The sequence below is a fragment of the Castor canadensis genome, chromosome 14 (genome assembly GCF_047511655.1).
Source record: "Castor canadensis chromosome 14, mCasCan1.hap1v2, whole genome shotgun sequence".
NCBI lineage: Eukaryota > Metazoa > Chordata > Mammalia > Rodentia > Castoridae > Castor > Castor canadensis.
This window is the reverse complement of record NC_133399.1, coordinates 109,197,531-109,225,188: the sequence shown is the minus strand read 5'-3', so window position 1 is coordinate 109,225,188 and position 27,658 is coordinate 109,197,531. Positions and strand designations below refer to the sequence as shown.

The 27,658-nt window shown below is 36.7% G+C and overlaps 3 protein-coding genes across 5 annotated transcripts in view; 2 read left to right on the top strand and 1 right to left on the bottom strand.

The window, feature by feature from the left end:
• The window catches only part of LOC141416471 (beta-defensin 109-like), a 187,391-nt gene that overhangs the window by 44,655 nt on the left and 115,078 nt on the right, over positions 1 to 27,658 (bottom strand). The gene's annotated exons all lie outside the window — the stretch shown is intronic.
• Defb108b (defensin beta 108B) lies at positions 10,594 to 15,340 on the top strand. The gene is made up of 2 exons (XM_074053331.1): positions 10,594 to 10,651; positions 15,177 to 15,340. Exons 1-2 carry the CDS (start codon positions 10,594 to 10,596, stop codon positions 15,338 to 15,340), a joined length of 222 nt encoding a protein of 73 aa, XP_073909432.1.
• On the top strand, positions 20,666 to 25,438 carry Defb130b (defensin beta 130B). Its single transcript, XM_074053457.1, has 2 exons — positions 20,666 to 20,723; positions 25,257 to 25,438. The coding sequence occupies exons 1-2, from the start codon at positions 20,666 to 20,668 to the stop codon at positions 25,436 to 25,438; spliced, it is 240 nt and encodes a 79-aa protein (XP_073909558.1).

The window sequence follows — 27,658 nt, the reverse complement described above, 5'->3', positions numbered from 1 at the left end:
AATACTAACAAAGTCAAGAGAGAAGGATAAAAAAGAGAAAGATGAAAGAAAGAAAAAAAGAGAGAAAAATGGGAGAGATTGTGGGTGATCAATCAGCAAACCAGACAGCCAAACCCTTAAAGAAGGGCAAAAAAAAAATCACCAGTTCTGGAACAGTAGAATTACAGTCTTAGTTGTCTGATGTTACTCCTTTAGCATCCAGTCCTGTCTGTCTGTGTCTCTTAGGCAGGTTTGGAGCCCTCCTGTGGCAGCCTGCCAAGCAGGGGCCTAGAGGAGCAGCTCTCCGGCAAACCTGTAGAACTGGGGCCAGGCGGGGCCCAAGGAGTGGGGAACCAGGTGGAGCATGGATCCAGCAGTCCCACACAGAACTGGGGCCCGGCAGGGACCGAAGGGCATGGGGCCCAAGAAGCAGGAATCCCACGGGGTGTGGATCCATGTGGTCTCACACAGAGCTGAGACATGGCAAGGCCTGAAGGGCGGGGACCCTGGGGGAGTGTGTCTTTCTTATAATCTCCTATTTTCTCATCAACAAAATTGGAGAACAAGAGGGTGAGACAGCTTCTGCTCAGAAGCAGGGTGGATAGGAGGGAGGACGTGGCACAAACAATGTGTACACATATAAGTAAATGTAAAAATGATAAAAGAAAAAATAAAATAAATTTATTAAAAAATGAGACAATGTTATCTACTCTCACCATTCTTACCCAATACAGTACTTGAAATTTTAACCAGAGCAATCAGGCAAATAAAAGAACAAAAAGTTACAAATAAGAGGAAGAACTCAAATTATTTCTGTTTGCAGATAATATGATCTTATACCTAGAAGACCCTAAACACTACATCAAAAAACTGTTAGGAATTATTTTTTTAAATTAGCACAGTAACAGTTTAGCTAACCTCCTTTATAGCTTTATAGCTAAGCTCCTTTATAGCTGGTGTCAGAAGTTGTGGGCCTACTTGGAATTCTGGTGGATTGTGCCTTTAAACTCAAGTTCACCTAAACTCTTACACTAATGTTTGCTGAAGGAATTTTTATACTGATAGTTACTTAGAATATTAGTTTGTATTTTAGGTTTTTCTGTTTTTCGTATTAGGGTAATACTGGCTTCATAGAATGAAATGGTAAGTTTTCCCTCCTCTCGCATTTTTGAAAGGGTCTAGATAGATTGGTATCAATTCTTTAAATGTTTAGAAGTCACCAGTTAGGTGATCATTTTATGAGCTTTTATTTTAATAACTTGTAGAATTACTAATTTAATGTCTTTATTTTATAGGCCTATTCAGGTTTCCTGTTAATGTCTAAGTCAGTTTTGGTAATCCATGCCCTCTTTGGAATTTTCCCACTCCTTCTATATTATGCAGTTATTGGTTCACATTGGTTCAGAGTATTCTGTTATAGTCATCTTTATTTCTCTAAGGTTGTTCCATTGTTCACCCATTTTATTCTTGATTTTAGTAACTTTTGTCTGCTCTATTCTTTTTTTTTAATTCATATGTGCTGTCTTCTCTATTTAAAAGTTAGGAATCAACTTTTGGTTTCATTGACTTTGCTTAGTCTTTCTTTTTTCTTCCTCTTTTCCTTCTTTCCTTTCTTCCTTCCTTCTCTTCTTTCTTTTTATATGTGGCATTAGCCACTGAACATAGGTCATTACACTTGCGAGGCAAGTGCTCTACCACTTTAAGCCACACCCCTAGTCCTTTTGCTTTTATTTGGTTTTTGAGCTAGCATCTCACTAACTTTGCCCAAGTGGGCCTGGCTCTCCCACTGAGTAGATGGGATTGCAGGCATGCACTACCGTACCCAGCTGCTTGTTGTTTTCTCTACTTTCTATTCATTGATTTCCACTCTTATCTCCATCATTTCCTTCTTTCCTTCCTCTGCCCTGGATTTGGTTTCCTATTTTTCTCAAGATTCTTCAGAGAGAGCTTACATTATTGACTTAATTTTTCTTTTCTTTTTTTCTAATAAAGGATGCTTCAAATGCATACTGTATGTCTGATATGCTTTTGTTTCATTTACATTCAATTCAAAATACTTTCTAATTCCATTGTGACTTATTCTTTGATCTCTTGATTATTTAGAATTGTGTTAATTCATTTCAAATGTTTGTGGAATTCCTATATTTCCTCTGATTTAATTACATTCTGACCAAAGAACATGATGTTGATAATGACAAAATATCATGCACACTGTTTTCCAACCCTACTTGACCACATAAGAATGAACAATAGACTGGAACACTTCCTTACCAAGAAATCAATAGAACACCCAGCCTGTTCTGAGATTATTGCTTTATGTGGGGGTGTTTTTCCTGGTTTCAGACTCAAAGTGTACTCCTTTGTTCTGCTTAAGCATGTTTGTCAATCACCCTTAGGCACGCCCTGAGCTCTCAGTATTTCAAACTCCATGGAGGAGTTCTTTTACCATAGCAGAAGGCTGTGCATAGGCCAGTTGCTCTTCATAGGCTCCTGAGGGAGTGAGTACCTAGTATTAAAGTTTATACACAATATGGAAGCTAATCTTACTGTCTCTTCACTATTGAGTTTTTAAAAATTATGATTTTATCCAGTGCTTGACTGTGCTGTGTTTTCCTTGGCAATTCTGCTATTAAAGATGCAGAGAACAGAAATACTTGAAATTCCAGTCTGGTGTTTCATAAACTACCTTATGTAGTTGGAGTCCTCTTTTGGCATTGGTAACCAGTGCATGGTGTTCTGCCCAACATAAACTTTGTACAATTTCAATATCCTAAAATTTACTAAGACTCATTTTATATCCTGGTGGGTGTTAGATCTATAGTCACTAAAGTGAATGTTAATTCTACTTCTTGGTCGAGTTAATCTGACTAGTGGTCTTTGACCTTCTGTGTCTAGATATTTGTATCCTTCTTTAGGTTTGGGATGTTTTCTGTTACTATTTCCTTGAATAAGCTTTTCATCCCTTTGACACGCTCAAGTCCCTCTTGAATTCCACTAACCAAACTATTTGCTCTCTTAATACTGTTCCAAATTTCCCATAAGATTTATTCATTCTTCATTTTTTCTCTTCTGACCATATTTTCAAATAATCTGTCCTCAAGCTCAATAATTCTTCCTCTCTTCAATCTATCCTATAATTGATACCTTCATTCATGTTTAATTTTGCTGAGTATATTTTTCAGCTTAGGGATTTCTGTTTCATTGCCTCATCTCTTTGTTAATTTACTGTACTAGAGTATTAAAACAATTCTCTGCATTTTATCAAGCTCATTGAGTTTTCTTTACACAACCTATCACTAGCCATAGGTCAGGATGATGAAAATTGCCCTAACAGTCATCATCCTCAGTTCTGCCCATTGAGCCTCTGAAACTGTTGCATGCCAAAGGAAGACATACAGCTCCAGTCTATCGGGGTTCTAGTCCAGTCACACCACAAAGGTCTGGTGGCAATAAATGTCACTTGCCTTGGTCTAAATTTCCCTTTTGTAGTTAGTTAGTTCATCTGAGGTTAGAAGACAATAGAGGATGAAACACCAACATGTCTTGGGATATGTGCTGAATTACTGGAGCATCCCTCTGTTGAAGTACCCCTTGCATTCTGCCACATTTCTTTCCACATCTGTCCTCACACACTTCTTGATTGTGAATTCATTGAAGCAGGAATCTTCTTTTATTCTTTTTTATTTTCTTTTTTGTATGTATATCCCAGAGGCAGATTCAAGTCCTGGTTATAAAAGGTATTTAGTGACTATGATTGTGAAATAATTTACTGATATGTAGCTACTTCTTATCCTATAATATGTTTGTGCATAATTTTTTACTCTGAATTAACATGTCTTTGCAGTAGTTGACAATATTGAGCATTAAGGTTTGAAATCACAAGAGAGTTTCATGAAAATATGACATAACATTGCTCATTTATAAAAATTCAACTCATAGCAAATGCATTTTTATCTTTTGTGCTAATAAAACTTGTATGTTGCATATTGTATAAGCTGTCATTTCTAGCTATTTGCTACAGAATCAAAATTGTGATTTCAATGAGTTCTCTACCTTCTTGAACCTTACAGATGAGGAAATGAGAGGAACAATGTAAACAAGAAAGTGAGTAAGATTTTCTAAATTTGAAAGTTTTAAAGCTGGACTAAAAGCATCCATTTTCCAGGGAAATTTTTAAATGTTTTAATTGGTATTTTCATCAAAATCACATGTTTACCAAGGGTAATTGCTGAGTAAGTACTAATCGGATAATAATTTCTAAAGCTGAGTGACTTATACCTTCAAACATAGTATTAATTTTGACATTTGACTTTCTTTTTGTCCTGTGTTATCTCTCTCATAGCTCTCACTGATGAAATCTCACAATTACCTTTCTTTTTTTTTCTTTTATTATTCATATGTGCATACAAGGCTTGGGTCATTTCTCCCCCCTGCCCCCACCCCCTCTCTTACCACCCACTCCGCCCCCTTCCTCTCCCCCCACCCCCTCAATACCCAGCAGAAACTATTTTGCCCTTATTTCTAATTTTGTTGTAGAAAGAGTATAAGTATCACAATTACCTTTCTGGGTGCTCTCTTTTAGGGCCTTAATAAGTTTTCCCTGGACTATATAGCAATGACTCTATGTCTATGACTTTTGGGGAGTGAAGGATTATCACATATATTTTTTGTATGCTTACTTTCTACTAAGTTTCTGATAAAGTAGACTGGATTTCCACCTCCATTCTCTCCCCTACTTCATTCTCTCCCTTTTACATCTTCCAGGTTAGTTTTTCTGAAGTCAATTTGAAATTGTCCTTCAATATACATACATATGTATATGTATATATGAATATTTAAATGGGAAATTTAAATTTTTGAATATTTAAATAAGAAATATATATATGTATATGTATATTTAAATAGGAAATTCATTCAGAAAAGTCATGCCTTCTATTATATTCTGTGCTGTAAACTTTCAGAAGTGTCTCTTAGCACTCATGAAGCATACACATTCACAGTTGCTGAAAAAAGAAGAGAAATCCACATTCTCACCTATTCATGACCACTTCCTTATTCATTCCTAAAATTTGAGGCCCTACATTATCAAGAAAGGATAAAGTATTCTTCCTGATATAAAGCATCAAGTTGCTTATTCTTCCTTGGATCTATGTATTCAGGAGATATAGGAAGTTTCCTGATCTGTATTCAGTGTCTGGCCACTGACTGGAAGCAAGGGGCCCTACACACATTATTCCAAAGCATGTTTGTGCAATGTTCAAGGTGCCTTATGCCCATGACTCATGTTTGCATGTTGAATATAGGAGGATACACTCTGTTTCAGGGTCACAGCTGATCCATGTGTCTTGTTGAGGACCAGGCATGAACCCTGGACTGGGAAGTCCAGGGCAAACAGTTTTCAAGACCTCATCTCCAAAATAACCAGAGCAAAAGTAGATTGGAGGTGTACCTCAAACAGTAGAGTGCTGGCATGGCAAGTATGAAGGCCTAAGTTCAAACCCCAGTTCCACCACACACACAAAAAAAGCCTCTGTCAAAACACTCACTGAAAACAAGCTAAAGGAACAAGAGACTTAAATAAGCACATAGGCAAGGATAATTTTTGCAAAGATATTTTGGGAAACCTAATAGCAAATGGGAAACTAAGAGCTGCAGAAAACCAAAGCAACTCAAACAATAAACCTGGGACACAAAGAATCTGATTTCCAGATTTATCACATGACAATATTCAAATGTGCAGTTTTCAACAACCATGAAATCAAAGGCACACAAAGAAACATGGGGAAATGACTCATTTTAAGGGATAATACTAATTAAACAAATAATCTCCAAGGAAGCTCGTTCATTCAATTCTTTTCACTTTCCATCTTTTCTAACCCAGCACGTTCTGAGCAGTTTGTCTGTCAAACTTAGAAGCCCACAATTTCTGAGTTGTATGGTGACAAGAAAGTTATTTTGTTTCAGAATTCTAAGATGTTCCCCCCCTTACTCTATGCACTACAACTCTTAAGACTTGGATGCATATTGTGTCGGTGATGAAGTGATTTTCCAGATACAATTACTGTTCACTGTCAGTTAATAAAACAAAGAATCCCAAGTGTACCAAACTTGACTAGGAGAGAACTTTAATGTGACTCTACTAATTATGAAAGGAGAATTTGAAACAGATATTTGAACCCCAAGGTTTCCTGAAGGCATCCAAGAAGCAATCTGACAGAGTAAAAAGGGATGTGCAAGAGTGAACAGTATGCAAGGTGTGGGAACAGTCTTTGAGCTGTGAAGGGGATCCATAGCCTCTTCTGAGATCACAGCTCCAGCCAACACCTGCCTCACATCCTGTGAAAGGCAGTGAAGAGAACCCAGCCAGCCCTTATTTGGACCACTGCCCCAAAATGCTATGATTTATTCATTTTTGTTGTTTTAAACACACTGAATTTTTAGCAAGGTGTTACACAGAATGAGGGGGTGGAAAAGGTATTTCTCCTTCTCAGAATCCTACATAAGTCCAACCCAAACAACTGCTGAATGACTTACATACAACAGAAAGAGAACTGGCTGGAAAACAAACAGCTGGATTTTATTTCTTATCTATTCAGCTACTCTGCATCTTTTCATTGGAGAGTTAAAACCATTTACATTTAGGATTACTATTGATAAATGCATAGTAATTTCTCTCTTCTTCATATTAGTGATTTGCTTGTTTACTAAGTTAATAATATTTTATTCTTTCCTAATTTTCCTTAGTTCACCTATTCTACTAATGAGAATTATTCTTTCCAGAGCTCTCATGATTGTTTATATGTTTCCACTTTGTTGTGTTAATCCTTTCAGCATCCTCTCACTGCTGGCTTAGTGATCATTAATTACTTTGGTTGATGCTTTGCATGGAAGATGTTTTTCTCTCCTTTGATGTTAGAAGATAACCTTGCTGGATATAGTAATCTAGGTTGGCAATTATTTTGTTCTAAGACTCAAAAGCATTAGTCCATGCTGTCCTGGCCTTTGCGGTTTCTTCAGAGAGATCTTCTGCTATTCCAATCAGTTTGCCTTTGTAAGTTTGTACTTCCTCTTGCAACTTTCATTATTCCTTCTTTAACCTGTATTCTTGGCATTTTAACTATAAACATGATGTACGAGGCTATTTTTTGGTCATGCCTATTTGGGCTTCTAAAGGCCTATACTTGGATGTTCATTTCTTTTTATAAATTTGGAGAATTTTCCAGTATAACTTCATTGGATGAATTTATGTACCTTTAGTCTATACCTCAGTTCCTTCTTCTACACTCCAGACTAATAGAGGTGTTTCAATTTGAGCCTCAGATTTCTTGGATATTCTGATAATGATTGTTTTTTTCTTTACTGCTATCTGAATTAATAATCCTTCAATGTTGTTTTCAATTCCCAATACTCTTTTTCTACCTTGTCTAATCCATTGGTGATGCCTTCCTTTAAGTTTTCGTATTTGATTTATTGAGTTTTTCACTTCCAAGATTTCGGTTTGGGTTTTTTTTTCAGAATCTCCACCTCTTTCTAAATTTCTCATCCAAGTTGTTTACTTTCTTGTCCATGTCTGGAGTTGACTTTTCTACTTCATTCAGGTGTTTATTGGAATCCTCTTTGAAGTCACTTAAAAATTTTTTAAAACTACGATTTTTTAAGAATTCTCTGGCATTTCAGCATCTTTGGATTCAGTTATTAAAGAGTTATGAATTCCTGGAAGAGTCATGTTGACTTGCTTTTTTCATATCTCTTGTGGTTTTGTGTTGCAGTTTGCAAATCCACTGGGAAGGATATCACTTCCAGTTTTGTACAGGGGTCTTCTTAGTGAACAGCCCTCCTTGATGGTTCAATCTTCAATACCATCCAGGGAGAAGAAAGCAAACCATAATAATAAGAACAACACCACAACAAACCAGATATAGAAATATGATAAAAATCAGTTAAAGACAATAATTACACTACCAATAACCAGAGAAAGTGGTACAAATAAAGTATGTTTTCAGCTTCAGGGCTGAATTTGCTTTAGAATCTTCCCTTCTTTAAGTACGAGGAGTTGAAGCTCCACTGAGCTTTGTGGTGGCCTATTGGTTTGGCAGGTACCACTCACTCCAGATGACCTCTGGTTTGCTCACCCAGAGGTAGCAAATGTCCAATCCAAGGAACATCTCTCAAGTGCATCAGATAGAGCCTTGAGTTCTGCACTGGAGAGAGCAAACTGAGGGAACACAGCACAGTGCTCACTGGTGTAAGTGCTGTCCAACTCCTGACTACCCTGCAGAAAAGAGGAGACTGTGAAAATCAACTGATCCAGACCTGTGCTCAGAGTTCTCCATCCTGCCAGTGAACAAGCCACATAGTAGTAGAAAGACAGATCTGACAGATGAGCAATCCACCAGACATAAGCTTAGAGCTCTGTCTCCACAGTAATCTACAAGCAATTGGGCTCATTCCTCACCACGAAGAGTGGAGCCACCAACAATCCCAACCTCAACAGCTCAAGCTCCCTGCTGCTTAAACTTATCAACTTGTCTGTGTATGACCTTCCCTTCTCCACAATTTCCTTTCATTACTGTCTCCCATTCAGACACTGTGACAGAGTGTCCCCAGGCTCCTTGAGTTGTGACCTGTTTTCAGGTCATCAGAGTGCTCAGTCTCAAATAGGCCCCTTATCATTTTGTCATCTGAGTATAGCACATATCAGGAGGCAATGCAATGGACTTCTTCCCCAGTGTTAGCCTGCCACATAGGTGGAATCACTGTCACACTAAACTCCCACACTGGATTTAGGGCATGTGCAAACCATGGGTAACTCCTAAAGCTAAGACAGCTAAGCCTAGAGCTGCCTGACTTACCTTGTGGTTGAGGCATTGGCTTCACTTTCCCTCTCCCCCAACTCCCAGCCAAGAGTCAGTTGAGGTATAGATGATTTCCTACTTTTCTCTGCCTTGCCTTTCTGTTTCTTCATGCTTTTTTATCATGTTTTTATCTTCCCTGTTGCCTCTTTCTTGGTTCTTTATGCTGTTCCTCTCCCTCTCTCCTCTTGTATCTTGTTACACTGACTCTTTTCCTTCAGATTCATACAGATGAAACTCCTAGTCCACCATCATCCCCCATAACATAAGTATTCATATAAGGAGAATGGGAGAGGAAAATGAGGACAGGAGGGAATTTGTGGAGATAATGAATATGTTAGTGGTCTCAATGGTATTGGCTTCATAGTTTTGTATACATTCCCAAACACACTGAGATGCACAAATAAAATATTTATTGGCATTCATTTCTCAATAAGTAATTTTTAAAGAAGGATATGAAAAAATTAAAATAGAGTTCATTTACCTTTTTTTCCTAGCCTTTTACTTTCCTGCTCCAAAATTTGGGCATAGCCTGTTTTAGTCCTGGATGAGGCAACTACAAATTTAAATGAGAGAAAAATGCACTTCTGCCTTGTTCAAGTCACTCTGTTTTAGGCATTAATTTCATAAATATATATTCTTTTGAGGAGATGCTTCTCACAAGTAGAAGCAATGTTTACGTAATCTGGTCCATGGTAGGCATTCAAAAATGTAAGGGGTTGATAATGATGACACTGGTGATGAATACGATAAAATAAAAAGCAATGAAACAAAGTATCTTAAATAGCTATGTTGAGCTATCTTTATTCAAATAGCTGCTGCTATCATTCAAATTACTTATATGTTGGTATAACTAAGGAAGTTTACATTGTTTAATAATTTTTATCTATCTTTAAAATAATAAAATTTTATGAAATGGGACTAAGTGTCTGCAATTTTGAGCAACTTTCTCAGCTCATTTTATGCACAGTGAAATTGTGGTTGAGAGTTCCCTGGTGCAGAGCCAACAGTTCAAGGTCTATAGAGGTTCTATTGAGATTTAAGGATGATAGTTTTCCTGCCTATGTCTATTATTAGCAGAAGCAGAGATTTAGAACTCAAATCCAGACTTACTGCCTACTGTTAGGGACAGTGGCATTTCACTGTCCCATATTGTTCCCTTTTGTGACAAATATTTGAGAATAAATGGCTACATCATTCAACAACTTTCTCAACTCCTCTGGTCCTGGAAAATAGAGTGCACAATTAGCGTAGCAAGAAAACTAATTGTAAGCAAACAAACATGCGATGCAGCAACCTTTCCATCATAAGCAAAGCACTGATTCAGACCAGGAGTTAAGGGGTGATCAGTTATTAGCTAGGCTAACAAGTATAAAAAACATCCACTAACAAAATGTCTAATCATTAACTAAACCAAATGATTTCTCAAATCATTATAACTTAATGTAGACATCTCTCTGTTCATAAACTTTAATCAGTTGCCAAAATGTTTGTAGATTATGTTCCTATTTAACAAGGTCTTCTGGTCAAAACTGTGCAACCACATCCTTCTAATGAACTGAGTGTCCAACCAAACAACTCGCACTCTGCCCATGAAGGCCATTCTGCATATACAGAACACCTCTGTCCATTAATACCCCAAATAAGGTACAGAAAGATGCCCACTGTCCAGACAAAGACATTCCACTCATGCCAGAAAGCCACAGATGTAAGTTTTCTCTGCCTCCTGGAAACAAAGCCAAGCTTTCCACTTTCCCCAGCCATGAAGATTTTTGTCCTCCTTTTTAACATTCTCTACTTTGTGAACCAACTTCTACCAGGTAACAAAATAAGTCTGAAGAGATTGGGTGAGAGTAGAGTGCCAGAAACTTTATGGGAATACAACACTAAAAGAAAAATCACTGTCACTTATGCTCTAAAAATGGGTCTCTTGGGAAATCTGGAAGACCCATTGGCAGAGACCTGAGACAACCTGATTTATCAGTTCCCCATAGCAATGATGGTTGCTATGTGGATTAGATGAAAGGAAGTCAAGGGTGTTTCAAGTGCTTGAAATCCACTTTACTTCATCACTAAATGTGAATTTAGTCAGACAAGTATATTAGCAGTTTCTAAATCTAAAAACAAAAGAAATGGTGATTATTAACTGAGTCTTGATCTCCAAAATTTCTCAAATTATTTTTAGCAAAAGTTAGTCATCCTAAGATGCTGGCATAAGAGCTATGACAGCCCATGCAGAAAGGGTTGGTGGGGACGGTGTACATGAAAGGATTACTATCGCCTACAAAATCTTCAACTCATTACCCTAAAAATTTGGAGTCCCTTAGTCTGGACTCTCTTCCTGAAGTCTCCATCCCAATCCCTGGCTTCCTTCCTCCTTTTCAACATCTAGTCTGCTAAAATAGTGCTTAGAAACAAGGTCAGAGATGATCCTGCAATAGAGTCTATCCTCCTGCATTCAGTGTGCAAACAGAAATCACAGTCATAGGCACCTTGCTCCTTGCACAGACATGCTTCAGAATAACGTCCTAGGGCTCCTTGCCTTCACCCAGTGGCCAGACACCAAAAAAAAAAAAAAAAAGAAAAGAAGAAGATCAGGAACTTCTGATAATTACTGGATATGTAGATCAAAGGAAGAATAAGCAACTTGATGCTTTACATCAGGAGGAATATCTTCTTATCTTCTTCTGATAATGTAGGACCTCAAGGATTGGGAAGGAGTAGAAAAGTGGTCATTGAGATGTGAGAATGTGGACATGCTTTTATATTTTTATACTTTTATATTTATGTATTGTCAATGTATATGTTTATGTGTGCAAAGAGTCACTTAAGACAGTTTACAGCAGAAAATATAATGGGGAGGCATGTCTCTTGTTAATGAATCCTGTGTTTCTTCTCTAAATTTGTGCTATTATGGATTACTTACTATTAATAAATAAATAGTGCCTCAAGTTTGGTTATTGAGGGATGGTTTGTAAGGCAACTTCAATTTTGCTTGAGGAAATCTAATATGGAAAAAGTAAAAGGTATCTAGTGAAGGGGGAGAGAATGGAGGTTTTAAAAAAAAACAGTTTAGTTTTTCAGGTATTCATTAAGTATCCACCATATGTTAGAAAGCAAGCATACAAAGAACAAAAGAATATGATAGTTTCAGAAGCCTATGAAGTCTAGGAGTCACATCATACCATGTTGACTGCTACATAATCCAGGGAAAAGACAATAAACCCCTAAAATAGAGTATAGTAAAGGTAAGAGAGAGATTTCATTAGTGGAAGCTTCAAGAGAAATAACATATGTCAAAAGAAAGAGAAAAGTCAAAACGTAATACAAGGTTTGAAAGCCAAAGACACTAGCCTTAAGAGTTCTGATTGTAGGAACAAGCTTTGGAAGGAAAATCATGGGATTGTTTAGTATTAAGAGTGTTTGAGCTACCTATCCATGGTTTTCATCTGTACCTTTCCCTTAGTAATGTTGACCATATCCGTGTGTGTGTGTGTGTGTGTGTGTGTGTGTGTGTGAAGTACATCCTCTGTCTTTCATTCCACACGGGTTTTGGGATAAATGAATGGCTCGTCTGTGTTAAGTTTCTCCATCAATACATAAGAGACTTATTGAACATCTTATGAATTTCCTCAAAAATGCTTTCTGTTCTTTGAAGGGAAGAATACGTGTTTCTAAAAGTGATATGAAGGTATTTTAACAAAAAAAGAACAGCTAGCCTTGCCATAATTAATACAGAAGATATGAAACTGCAGAAACTGTAAAAATCATTCAGTGACAAGATCAAAAGGGTCTCAAAGATAATCCAGGCTGTTTTTCTTATTTTATTTGGGGAAAAACTAAGGCACTGTAAAGTAATTTGTCTCCCCCAAAGTGAAGGCGTAAGGTAAATGCCACGGCCAAGGCCTGGTCCTCTCATCCGGACTTTCGCTGCACACCCATGTGATTCATCACACAGCATGAGGCAGGTCAGCTGTTCATCTTCTGTAGGATGCTTCCTTCTTTATATAACTCTCCAAAGATTGAGTACAGGGGATACCATGTCCAATCATATTAACTCAGAAGCACACAAAACTGGTGACCTCTTAGTACTATCTGATTAGTACTTATTGAGCAATCACCCTTGCTAAAATATATGTCTGGCATCCAAAACCCAAAAAAAGAATGCTTTTAAACCAGCTTTAAAATTTCCAAATTTAGGAAATCTTATTCACTTTTTTTGTTTTCATTATCACTCAAACAAAATAGAGGAAACCAATGTGACAGAAAGCAGAGACAAGGGCATTACTTATGCCAAAATAGAAAGTAGCAAGATCAGGAAGAGCACTCTAAAGTCAGCAGGAGACATTTGCACAGATCACATATTATTTGGGAGAAAAGCTGAGAGGCAAGGAGGATACAGAAAGTGGTAAGAGAGGTAAATAGTACGGGGCTCAGGACACAAGCTAGAGCTCTGACCCAGTCACTCCCTCACTAGATCACAAGATAGTCTGGAGCAGGTTTGTTCCTCACTCTCATTTCCTCATCTGTAAAGTAAGTGGTTAAACAAGATAATCTATGATGTTTGTTATAAGTCTAAATTTTGTTTCCACAGCAAATACTTAAAAGTGATCATTTGTCTACAATACACAATGCACAAAGTTTAACTAGCAAAGAAGTGATAAAAAAGAAAGAAATGTTCTTAATGTGACTTGAAGTCATTTTACAATGTTCTGTGATTTGGAAATTTAATGCTCAATACATTCAGCTGCAGTAAAATAGAACAAGACATGGGAACTGAGCATGACAACAAATTACCTCACTAACATGCTACAGATGGAAAATTTCTGTATCGTAGGCAATTGTCCCACAGCCATTTACTGAATCCCTATTATATGCCAGGATTTGAGGCTGATTCTAGGAGGAATGTAGGAGAATAGTAGGCCAAGATTCCTGCCCTCAAAGAATTTATTTGGAAGTGAAGTGAGATAAGGAAACAATGAACATGGTAGAACGCAAGAGGTGATGCAGTAGTGGGCTGCTCGAAGCAGATTCAGCTCATAGCACAAGTCATTTCAGTGGTGCACCCTCTACAGTCTTCTAACCTCAGGAGAACCTTTTAGCTAGAAGAGGCCAATTTTAGCCTAATGTAAATGGAGCCTACACATACACCTCAACACTTAAAATGATCTTTTATTTTTTTCTAAAAATGATATCCTTAAAAATTATTTCCCAATTCCCATTTTTAAGTAAAAATAGGATGCTGCATACATAGCTGGTATTTCCATCCATCAACTAATTTACTTTATAAAAAATGAAGAGTTAAATTCAATTTAATGCATTTGAATTTCAGTTCATTTCAACTTACTAGGCATTTGTTGCCTATATAATAAATACTTTGTACTGATTTGAAGTGATGCAAGAATTGGTCTTTGTTTTCCAGAATAGTAAAATACTGTAAGTACTAATTTCAACACATCTCTTAATAAAGAACTTAATAAGTTGTCATGGAAAAGGTCCACTTTGTTACATAAGGGGACTGATCAGAATTAAGCCGCTTTTGAAACTGAGCATGTCAGTGTGTGTGGCCAACCCTGGAACAGTAATGTCTTGGGACACAAACCAAATAGTATTCAATGTTTCAAAAGTGTGTATTTGTTTGTCTTTAAAGAAAAATCTGAATGACTACCTCTTAAAGTATGCAATGCTTTTAGAGCAGTATTGCAACCAAGACCAGCACGGGAGAGATAAGGAGTGAGTAAATGAAGTAACAGGATGTATCAAATACTGTCACTAATGTATTTGCATATTAAATGTATAGGAATATGGTTCCTTTCCCCAGGAAAAAAATATCCTTTTTATCAATTTCATTGAAGTATATTACCTTCTAGATCGTATTTCAGTTCCACTTTTGAAAAACAGATAGCTATAACATGAATTCCACATAACTTGTGAGGAAAGAGGGAAGGGAGGGGAAAATGTATTTTTCTTCTTTAAAAACATCCTGTACTCTAGGACAATCAGCAGCATATGAAATCAATAAATGATATTAAACGGAGCTAGTCTCATCTCTTTCATCAGTGCTAGGAGACAATAGTGAGTAAGGAAGAGGAATAAAATGAACTGTTCATCCCTTAGAACTCATAAAGGGGAGAGAGCTACTTAGCTCCACTCTTTTATTACTTATGTGAACCCAATATTGCCAGACTTTTCAAGAAAATTTTCTAAATTTTTGTGTGACACCAGATAAGTATTGATATTAGAAGTCAAATAACAACAAATATCCACACAAAACTGTTTCCAGACTCTGTGCTCAATAAAAATTCAGCAAGAATGATAGTTATTACAACCCTGTTCTGTGTGCAGTCAGAGGCAAGATCAAGGAAATCTGTGAGCGCCCAAATGGCTCCTGCCAAAAATATTGCATCAAAACAGAAGTCTACGTTGGGAGGTGTTTAGATCTTCGACCCTGCTGCCTGCCCATGGGGAATCAACCGAGAATTGAGAGTACTACACCCAAAAAGAGTTGAAGACTTTTGTTTTGTTCGCTTGGATGTTTTATATTCTCTCTCTCTCTCTCTCTCTCTCTCTCTCTCTCTCTCTCTCTCTCTCTCTCTCCTTTTCTCTCTCTCTCTCTCTTCTTTTTTTCTCACTATTCTTACTGATTCTTCAGTAAATAATAAAGTAAAACGAATAAGCAAAAACCTATTTTTTAAACTTAATGTCCTTGGTTATTGCTTGGTTCCTAGTATGTTCCATCCTTCTGTCAGGTCTGGTTGGAAATGACCTGAGTGGAGTGCAGTGGGGAAAGTTTCATCATACGCATTGGTCCTGTCCAGCACTGCAGCCCTTCACCCTCTGTATGAGGAGACCACTCCCCTCCCCACCGGGAAGTGCAGATCCTCCTTCCATGCAAACATGCAGGGTCTCCCGCTCTGACCAAAGGGCAACTCACATCATCAGATTTCTCCAAGTCAGTCAGGCATCACCAGAAGCCTGAGTCATGAACAGAATGACACCCAGGTAAAAAGCAGTTCCTTCTCACCCTTTTCAATGGCAGTGCCTTGGGCCTCTCAGTGTATTTGTGACTAAAATCCATGGAACTTTTCTAGTTACAGTTTTCAATAGGCGTAATCATTGAGCACTTTCTTGCAGTTTATAAACATCTACAATTGTTTCCTTTGGCTGCTGTAAAAAATTACCACAAACTTAGTGGCTTAAAGCAATGCAGATTTATTATTGGTTGGTTGCATGAGTTAGTTTAGTATGTATCGCAACAGACCAAAATCAAGGTGTCGCAGGGCTGAGCTTCCTTCTGGAGGCTCTATTGTTTCCTTCCTCCATCTTTTCCCCAGAAATAATGGAATGTGAATCATAGTTCCTTTTCCCCATCTTTAAAGCCACCAGTAATGGTCAGAGTCCTTCTCACACCATCACTCAGAGCTCATCTCCCTCTTTCATTTTTTAGGACTCATAATTACATGGGGCCCACCTGCATAATAAGCTGTATTTTAAGGTCGACTGCTTAGCAGTCTTAATTCTTCCCACAACCTCTGCTACCTTTGAACTAAATAGTAAACTCCCAACCGCTTACATTATAAAACTAGAATGGGAAGAATGAAAAAAGAAAATGTTTACCTACACAAATAAACACACTATATCACAATCAAGCAGCCAATGTGCAAAGCTACCATTGTTGTAGTTGCTATAAAAGAAGGTTTCCATGAACACCTTTCCCTGGTGTCCTAGAACACAGACTTCTGATCAGTTCCAAAGCATAGACTTTCATAACAAATATGGCTACCTTTTTCCACTGCCTGTTTCATTTCCTTTACCCTCAGCCAGAATCTTATCTTGCTGAAGTCTTTTACCCTGTTCAATGATTCAAACCTTTATTCCCAAAAATTCTGTTTCTCAGTCATCCAGAATTTTTCTACCTTACACATCCAAATGTGATACATATTTCCTCCAACATCCAAAAAATCCCCAAGTATTGTGACTTTTTTATACAGATATGTATTCTATTATTTACATAATTAATATATTGTCTAGCCTGGTGCCAGTGGCCAATGCCTGTAATCCTAGCTATTCAGGAGGTAGAGATGAGGAGGATTGCAGCTCGAAGCCAGCCTGGGCAAATAGTTTAGGAGACTCTATCTCAGAAATACCTAACACAAAAAAGGGCTGGTGGAGTGGCCCAAGGGTAGGCCCTAAGTTCAAACCCCAGTACCGCAAAAAAAATTAATATATGGTCTTAATAAAAAGACTATGACTCTAGACAAGAAAAATGCTAACACGTAACCATAACTGACATTTTTGTATACGTCTCTCATTATTTTAGGTCTGGGTTCCTCAAATAAGAGAGAACATGGAATATTTACCCTTTTTTGAGTTTGGCTTATCTTGTTCAAGATGATTATCTCCAGTTCCATCCATTTTCCAGAAAATGACATAATTCCAGTTTCTTTATGGATGAGTAATAGTCCATGGTATATGTGTATATATAACATATATACACATATGTACATATAACATTTTCTTTATCCATTCATTGGTTGTTGGATACCTTAGCTGATTCCACAGTTTAGTTATTATGAACAGAGCTGCAATAAATGTAGGTATACAGGTATCTCTCTTGTATATTGACTTATACCCCTTCAGGTATATGCCCAAGAGTGGTATGGTGGGGTCATATGGCCTATTTTTAGCTTTTTGATAAACCTCCATACTGATTTCCATAGTGGTTGTATTAGTTACATTCCTACCAGGCGCCATGCATAAGGGTTCCTTCTCCCCCCATTCCCCTGCATCTTCACCAGCATTTATTCTTGTTTGCTTTCTTGTTGATTGCCAATCTTTCTGGGATGAAGTGGAATCATGGTGTGTTTTTATTTTCATTTCCTTTATGGCTAAGGATGTTGAATTTTTCTTCAGGTATTAGATATTTAAATTTCTTCTTCTGAGAACTGTCCATTTGATTAATTTACCCATTTATTAATTAGGTTGTTTGTTCTTTCACTGTTTAGTTTTTTGTATATTCTGGATATCAATTCTTTATCTGTTGAATAGCTGGAAAATATTTTCTCCCATCATGTGAGCCATCTCTTATTCTGGAAATTGTTTCTTTGATGTGCAGAAATGATGTATTTAGATGCTGATCTATTTGTCAATTCTGACTTTTTTTCCCTAGGAAATTGGTGTCTTATTCAGAAAATAGTTACCTATGTCTATATCTTACCAAATTCTTTCCTATTTTTCCTGTAGTAGTTTCAAACTTTCAGGTCTTACCTTAGGATCTTTGATCCAGTTTGACTTGATTTTTGCCAGTATAGGAACTTTTAAAAGTTTCCAAGTTTAAAACTTTCCAAACACATTCAACCCAAGGAAGACTACACCAGGACATTTTATAATAAAGCCATAAAACAGAATGGCATTGGCATAAGAACAGACAAAATGACCAACAGAACAGAATAGAAATAACCCCATGCATTTATTGCCAAAGGCACCAAAAACATACAATGGAGAAAATATATTCTCATCAATGAAAGATAGTGCAGGAAAGTGGATATACATATTGCAGAAGGATGAAACTAGACCTCTACCTCTTATAATATGCAAATATCTATTGAGATGATCTAAAAAAAATAAGTGTTAGGCCAAAAACTAGGAAACTACTACAAGAAAACAGAAAGGGAAACACTTCAATATATTGAGTAGGAGAAGATGCTTTTTTTATACACCCAAAAAAGCAAACACAACAAAAGCAAAGCTAGAGAGATGGAATTATATCAAACTAAAACGTGTCTGCACAGCAAAGGAAACAACAGAATCAAGAGTCAACTTTGAACGAAAATATTTGCAATCTATCCAACAAGGGATTAACATTCAGAATATATAAAGAACTCAAGCAACTCAAAAGCATAAAATAATAATTTGATTTAAAAATTAGAAAATCATCTGAACAGGAGTTTCTCAAAATAAGGCCAAAAAATATTTTAAGTGCTCAGCATCACTAGTCATAAAGTAGATGCAGATAGAACCCACAAGGAGACATCTCACCTCAGTGAGAATTGGAATTTTCAAAAAGACAAAAAAATCACAAAGTCCAGTGATGATGTGGAGAAAGGACACTTATACAATGTTGGTGGGAATATAAATTAGTATAGCCACTATGGGAAACAGTATGGAGTTTCCTCAAGAATTAAAATTAGAACTACCATATGATCCAGAAGTCCTACCACTAAATCTTTTTTTCCAAAGAAAGGGAAATCAAAATTAGAAATACCTGCACTCCAATGTTTATTGCAACACCATTCACAATAGCCAAGACATGAAGTTAACCTAAGTGCCCAAAAATAGATGAATGGTTAAAGATAATGTGGTATATATACACAATGAAATACTATCCCACTATTAAAAAGAATAAAATCCTATCATTTGCAGAAATATGGGTAGAACCAGAGATTATAATGAGTTAAATAAGCCAATTACAGAAAGACAAATACCACATTGAGTTCACTCATCTATTTCCTTCAATGAGTTGTACACTTTACCAGGCTGGTGATGCTCTAGTCAGCTTTTTTGCCATGGTGCTTTTAAGAGGTTTCTGGCCATTTTTGTCATTTGTGACAAGATAGTTGGAACAAGAAAGCATGTTAAGTGAAATACATCAGGCACAGAAAAGACATATGTGGCATGTTTTCACTTATTTGTGGAAGCTAAGAAAAGTTGATAGCATAGAAGTAGAGAGAATAAAGAATGAATATGAAATTTTGAAACCACAATAAGAAAGGGACTAAAGTAGAAAGAAGAAAAACAAAGATGAACCAATTTGGGATATAATACATATATACATTGAAGTGTCACAAAGAAACTCCCTGTGTAGCTATCTTAAACAAGCAAAAAAGTCATTTTCTTTTACAAAATTGGAGAACAGGGAGTTGCTACCAGTGGGAGGAGGTGGGGGTAAGGTGTGGGAGGGTGAATATGGTGCAAATGCTGTGTACACATGTATGTAAATGGAAAAATGAGACCTGCTGAAACTATTCCATGAATGACAGGGGAGGGGGGAAGAAGAATAGTGGAGAGAGTGAATTCTAGTATGATATATTTGATATTTTGTAAGAACTTTTGTAGATGCAACAATGTATTCCCACACAGCACAACAATATAAGAGAGAGAGAGAAAAAGATAAAAATAAAAAAGAAATTGAAAGTATACTAGAAGTCACTGGAGGCTAAGAAGGGTGACAGGTACTGAGAAGCTGGGTAATGAGTACCAAAACACAATTACAGTGAAGAGGAAGTAGATCTAGTGTTATAAGTCACAAAAGTATAACTGTGTGTGAAACAATTCATTATACTTTTCAAAAAGCTAGAGAAGAGTTTGGACTTTTCCAACACAGAAATAATATTTAAGGAGATAAAAATACTAATTACCCTGATTTGAGCATTACACATTATATACATGTATTGAATTACAACTCTGTACATCATCAGTAAGTACAAATATTACATGTCCACCAAAAAAAAATTTGGAAGAAATCATAAATAAGAAATTATATTTAAAACTATATTTAAAAGCTTTACAAAAAGAAAATTGACTACAGGGACTTACCTTTGGAGAAATTGAGAATCCATAGAAAAAGGAAAAGATTAACCATCTGGTTTCCTATAATTAGGTTAATTTGTTACCAAATTTAGAGAGTCTAAGGTTTGGAAACATTCCACTACAAACCGTTTTATTCTTTATATGTTAAGCTTCACTGACCAAGAGGAACCTCAGGCCCCCAGAAGTAAATAAAAGCCCTGTGTTTCACCATCACTGATCGCTCACACTCTACTGGTCCTTCAACCATGAAACTCCACTCCCTTCTTTCTATTCTTCTCCTCTTTGTGACTATAATACCAAAAGGTAAGCTGATGAAATGATTATAGAGGTGGGTTTCTTAAGAGGCCTACTGGGATGCACAGTTACAGTTTGGCCATCATAACTCAGTTGCCAATGTACAGTCTTGATTATTCAGAAGTCAACATCTCCTTTAGAACTATTGAGGTCTAAGTTGAGAAGCAGAACAGGGAGTTCTACCAACATAAAATGGGGCCCAAGAGTTCTACAATTAGGGAAAAGGGCCCAAGAGGAGAAATACAGGTATAGAATCTTTGACACAAGACTTAAAGCTTAATATATAAAGCACATAGCTATCACCAGACCCCACTCTCCAAAAAAGAAGAGCAAAGATGTCAACCGTTGGCTCAGATTTGGTTAGTGAATGGAAGTATATAGAGTCTTCAGGTGAGAAATATATGTAAAGAGTATAAGGCAAACAAGAAAGTATAGCATCAAGTTATAAAAGGCCAATATAAATTTGAGAGCAGAGGAATTGGAGGAATGTATAGACAGTGCAATGAAGTTTTAACCTACTATTTCATTCAGATCCTGGTAAGAACTGATAAATTCTTTTCCCCACTATTTACAGAATAAGCATATCTCCCAAAATAATTTCTGTGGTCATTGAACATAGATCTCCTTGGTTCATCTTTGGGAATCTTTTAAGTACAATTGATGCTACCCACTTGTGAGATCTTTGCCTAATCTATGAATACCTTGGGATCTATATCACATACAGTTGTCTTCTCCTAGAATGATTTAGGAAATTCTTACTTCCTTTCTCAGCATTGGTCAGAAGACACAGCTATGGTGAGACACTCTCATAGTAGCATCTGATGTAAAATTATATGATGGCAATTATTTAAACTTAGAAGGAAATTTAATGGCTAGATCTTCCATTTTCAATAAGAGAAGTCATGTCCTCATAAAGAATATTATTCTACAAAAGTCACACAGGTGGTGGCTACCAAGTATCTTTAATCTGAGTCAGGGTTGCTTCCACCAATCCACAGGTGTAGATATGGCCATAAAAGTGTTAACTGATTTCTGTCAGACTTTTGCCTCAAAATCTCCTAATTGGATATTGAGAAAACTAAGGAAATTTTCTGCCATGTGTAGCAACATGGAGGAACCTGAGGACATTACAACTTTTCACAGAAGAAAAATACATCATGATTCCATATATGTGAGTTACCTGAAATGTTCAAACTCACAGAAATAGATACCAAAATAGTTGTTATCAGGTGCTGGGGAAAGAAAGAACTGGGGATTTTGATATAAAATTTCCGTTGCACTGGTTGGATAAGTTCTAAAGATCAACTATACGTCATGTCTATAGCACTGAAAACCTTGCTGAGAGGGAAGATCTCAGGTTAAGTGTTCACATCACAATAAAATAAAGAGCAAATAGCAAGAGGTTATTTGAGTTGGAAGTAGAGTTAGTCCCCAACATGTCTGACAGAGCACCTTCGCAGGCCTGCCTTTAAGTCATGACACTTCCTCCAGGGCAAGAAAGATGTGTTGTGCCATGGTGACGGACTGAACAAAGATACTATAATTCTGCACAGGTGGAAAGTGCTTTCAAACGGCCAGGCCTCTGGTGAACCCAGAACACTAAAGCCACACAGAAGAATAGAACATGCTACTGTTGCATGTTGAGATGTTTTTGGATACATTATGAAATGAGACCTAGAAACCCTTTGGGAGGGTCAAAGAAAAGGAACCTCCTGTTACTCAGTCACTTGTTGTCCCTAAGCACTAGATAGTTAACTGACAAACTGTGCAATTTTAAAATGGCATATTCCTCAAAATTCTCACTTTTATTCCCTGCTCTGGTATTTGGCATTTTGGAATCTATCCTGGTCTAGAATAAATATGATAATATTAGCATTTTTTAAAAAATTTATACAACTTTTATGTCACAAAATTTATTTTGAGTCAAATTTAGTTGCTGGATCATGAGGTTTGTTAAAACTTTTGACCAAAAGCAATCTAATCATGAAACTTTCTCCTAAAAAACTAGAGAATTTAAAATATTGGTTTATCAACCTATAGTCTAAGGAATGTTCAGTGATCACTACTTGAATATGTGTTTTCATACACCCTTATATGTTTCAAAAAGGAATCTGTGGTATTCTGGGAAAGACCAGAAAAAATGACGTACACTTATACACACATACACATGCATTCATCCACCACCAGAAAAACTGAATAGTTATTAACTCCATTACTCTAATGATAAGGAAGTCATATTTCTTTATGGATTAAGTGAATGTGCCATTATACAATCTTTTGTTTTAGTGTGATTCTGCTTTCCTCATTTTATCCATAGAAATTTATGTTGGAATATAATACAAAGTGAAATCCTAAATTTTTTCCAACAACAGTTAAAAATGTATCCTTTCTTCCACTGCCATGTGATATAATCATTATAGCATGAAAATTACATAAATTCTGAAGCTTACCAGAGAGCCATTTTCTTCTATTTTTCTGTATATTTATGCTAATGTCAATAAGTCAAAATAAATCTCAATAACTAGAAATAAATGTCCTCATGAAACAAGTAATTTAATGCTCTTATCTTAAGCTAACTGCATGAACATGAAGACATGTCATAATCGTTGGAGTAAAGGAGATCATTTCTCTTTAACTTCCTATTCAGAACATACATCCTCAAATTAAACTTCACAGTTATCAAAAAGGTCAGTGCTCAAATAATGAATTGTTTGGCTCCTTTTGACTGAAGTAAGAGGCAGCTGCCAAGTAGAGACATAGGACATGGTACTGTCCTATGCCATGTGCTGTCTCAAAAGGCAAACTTTATAGTAGACTGAATTATCAGCCTCTAACTTGCTGAGAAAAGTTGGTTCTCTTGGCTTTAGATACAGACACACATGCCTCATTCTGCATGGAATGCCTCTAAGTTAACATCGAGAGGCCTCCTTCATACCAAACTGCCCCTTCCTCTGTCTTGCCAAGTATGACAATCTTACATTGCACATGGATGAAGTTATCAGGGAGACCAGCAGAGGAAGCAGCACTGCTATGCTGCTGACCATGAAGTCTTTACTCTGAGCTGATGATCCAACTGAACACCTTCCACACCTGATGGGGAGACTTCAGTTCTTCCCCTGAAGGACACACATTATCTCTTCCAGAGTAGTCTTGGCAAACCAGAGGTGGTGGCATTATAGGATATTACCCAACTCTCCCATCATTCCATTCTTTACTGTGTGGAGATGCTGAGTTTATGGACTGCTAGCCTAATAGAGTTTAACACCAGACTGCTCTAGATTGAGGCTTCTATGAAGGATAGAGCACAACCTTTCACAGGTTATAAACACTCAGTTCCAAAAGACCTACACTGTCTTAGCTGGCTATATATATTTTTCTACAGAGTAGAGAAACAACAATGATAGCCTACTGCTTAGATATACAATAACAAAGAAAAGAGCCACAGCCAAAAAACAGCCACCAAATTGTTAGAGCCATAGATGTTAGGTATCAAAAAAGTCAATCAGAGCCAGGCATTGGTGGCTCACACCTGTAATCCTAACTACTTGGGAGGCAGAGATCAGGAGGATAGCGGTTTGAAGCCCTGGCAAATAGCTTTCAAAACCCTATCTGGAAAAAACCCAACACAAAACATGGCTGGTGGAGTGCCTCAAGTAGTAGAGCACCTGCTCAGCAAGTGTTACTTCATATATTACAGAATATTAAAAACAAAATGAGATATCAGTGATTTAATAGGATTGTCAGGAACTAGCTTCTATTAAGGAATATAAGCAGAACTCTTCCTCTTTTGTAACATCTATCATGTTCCCCTGTGGAAAGAATGAACCTTGGATGAAAAGCAACATGAAGGAAGCTGAAATTAAGGAAACTACTGGATGGGAGATTACACTTTGCTGTGGACTCCTCAGCAGCTAAATGAATTAGAAAAGCATATGGATACACTTAAGGAACAATAACTTTCATCGTGGAGAGAGATCCTCTCCACACTTCTCTATATAAGGTGCCTTGAATAACTCAGGAACATTGTTTCTTAAATAGTTGTGACTTGGAAGAATTAACATGGAATTTGAAGGATGGATAGGTTTTCTACAAAAGCTGATGGAGACAAAAATATGCCATCTGATATGGATGATGAAGTCCAACGGGGAGGTGAAACGGTGCTTCTTAGTGGCATTTGACACAGGATGGTTCACCAGATCAAAAATTTAACAATCCTGTGCCTTACCCTCTAAATTCCAAAAACATCTTCCCAGTCATGGTGACAATGATAAATAGTCCCATAGATCTCACAATGGACTACCCCAAGAGAGGACCATATCTATACAGTCTTTTAGAATCAACCTGTTTCCTCCAAAGTATGTATAAATCCCACACTCTTAGAAACTTTCCCTAAAAGGGGAACTACTTTTGTCTGTCTGATCATTCCACATAGGCACTATTATGTTTCTTGTACCTAAATCATCTGTTTGAGAATTTATTGCTTCATGTACATTTTTAATACATTGATAGTGAATTGATGATGTCATATCTCTTTCTATTCAGGAAACACTGGTGTTGTCCCAGGGGAGAAGCAATGTCTTGTTTTGAAAGGGATATGCAAATATGAAGGATGCACGAGCACAGATGATACAATTGGTGAATGTAATAACTACATAAAGTGTTGCAGAAAGTGGTGGGTACTTGAGCCCTATCCCACACCAGTTCCCAAAGGAAAATCTCCTTAGCTGGGAGCAAAGTGTAAGCCCTTCAAACTCCAGGACACATGGACAAGTTTTGCAGACTTCTGTTTAACCAAACTTTCTTTGCTCCCTGGACTGGAAATAAATTTTGTCCTAATTCCATAAGTACTACTCTCTGGGGCATTTCTTATTGATGTACATCAAGTCTCTTGAAAACTACAAGAATAATCTAAGTAATACAATAGCCTCAGACTCTGAAGATATTTATACATGATATGAGTTTCTAAGAAAAAAAGATAAATTTTTAAACATGTAAAATAATGAGTATGAAATAGCAGCAAACAGTGTTTCATTATTTGAAGTGGAAGATCAATACCTCTTCCTCATCTAGTTCTGAAAAAATACCATTTGGGGAACTGGGAAGGCATCCAGTGATATAGAAATTGTATAACTTACATAAACTCTGGGTTCAATCTCCAGCACTGCAATATGTGTGATATCTGTACGTCATATATATTCACATTTATGTCACTTTTACTATTGGTGAGATCTGCATGGGCTAAAGACTATTAATCAAGTGATCCAGCCAACACTGCACCTGAGAATTAAGCACACAGGCTTGGGCCATAATCCCAAAAGACATAATCTCAAATAACAGTTGTTGAAATTCAAAAAGATTAAAATTTCTAAAGTCCAAAATCCTTAGAACAAGACTCTGAAAAAAATCTTAATTTCTTTAAATGCATTTATTCACATAAAATGGAACTTGTTTGAGAAGCATATAAAAACATGACATAATATGGGCCAGAACATTTTATAAACGATATGCCAATGGCAAATCCACAGGCATCACTATGGTAGGTAGTTGTGTGCCTCAGCTTTGTAACTGCTGATGTTTGAAAAATCATGAGGGACAACCTGTCTGTTGACAAAATCAACCAAAAATTACAATGAGGCCAAGTTAGGGGGCGGGCATACTTGTGATCTCAGTTACTTGGAAGGTAGGACTTCAGTCTACGAACAGACCCAGACGAAAATGTGAGACCCTAACCAAAAAATAACTAAAGCAAAAAAGGGATGGGGTTTGGTAACTCTACCAAACTCTAGCCCCAAGCTCAAACCCCAGTACCACAAAAAAAACCTGCAATTAATTCCCATAACTTCTACAGTCAACAGAGTCAAAATCTCCAGAAGTATTATCTCTTACAAATGAAGATGTACAGAAAAGGGTGTCTTTCGGTTTGTTGATGAAGTTCCTTTGCTTCCATGTCTGTGCACAATATTTAAACACAAAGTCAAGGCCATGATAATACATTTTCACAGAATCAAATTTGTAAAGAAAAAATGCACAGAATAAATTAGAACTCTCTAAAAGTCTTTATATAATTTATAACTCTAGTTGGAAATAATGCAAAAATGAAATACACAGCACAGAACATTTTAACAAAATGCTGGCAATTTAAACACTTGACATAGAAAAAAATGTATTACAGGGATAGGTTATGAGCAGTTGCATAGAGGCAATCCATGATAGCTGGTACACTTTCAAAATCATTAATATTAACTATATTTTGAAGTCTTCCATCATAATAAATACCTTCCATCTTTTGTTTTAAAGCATGGCTTTGAGAATACTCAGAGAACACATTCACATTCATTTTCTACACGGCCCTGCTCTTTTTGCAATTTTTCTGTTATTCAATTTACAATGACATAAGCATTCCCTATTAATTTTTCTATCTTCTGTGCCATGCTTCTACATTGTTTGGGGGACATGGAAATCCATTCTTCATGCTTCTACAGACAAATTTGGCAGAAGTAGCATTAGAATTAAGAGCAATACCTTCCCTAAGTGTCTTCTTATCCTACCCTCCTGTGTGTGTGCACATCATTATTTCTACCCAGTCAGTGGTCACTGACTTCTGCAGGCAAACGTGCCTTTAATTCACTAAAAACTCTTGGAATTTCATCAGCTGGAAGGAATTCCAAATCAAACAAAGGAAACATTTTCAAAATAAAGTTTTTGTCATTACTATATTGTATGGCCAGTTCTTATCCCAGAACTCAGATTTCTATCCCTTTTATATAGACTAATTTTTTTTCTATGGGAATGGTTTGGGGAATTTCAGCTTTTGGGATTTCAACATTACATATTTTAATTTTTTTAAATTCTAGGCTTTGAGATTTTAAACTTTAGAGATTTCAATCTTGGGACTTCAGCATTTGAGATTATAGCACTCAGAGCTGTGTCTGTAAGGATCTGTA

Bases quoted from the DNA above. Each gene is read 5' to 3' on its own strand.
- Defb108b (XM_074053331.1), top strand. From the start codon at position 10,594: ATGAAGATTTTTGTCCTCCTTTTTAACATTCTCTACTTTGTGAACCAA. The intron at 10,652-15,176 runs GTAACAAAATAA...TTCTGTGTGCAG, and splicing joins TGTGAACCAACTTCTACCAG to TCAGAGGCAAGATCAAGGAA.
- Defb130b (XM_074053457.1), top strand. From the start codon at position 20,666: ATGAAACTCCACTCCCTTCTTTCTATTCTTCTCCTCTTTGTGACTATA. The intron at 20,724-25,256 runs GTAAGCTGATGA...CTTTCTATTCAG, and splicing joins TGTGACTATAATACCAAAAG to GAAACACTGGTGTTGTCCCA.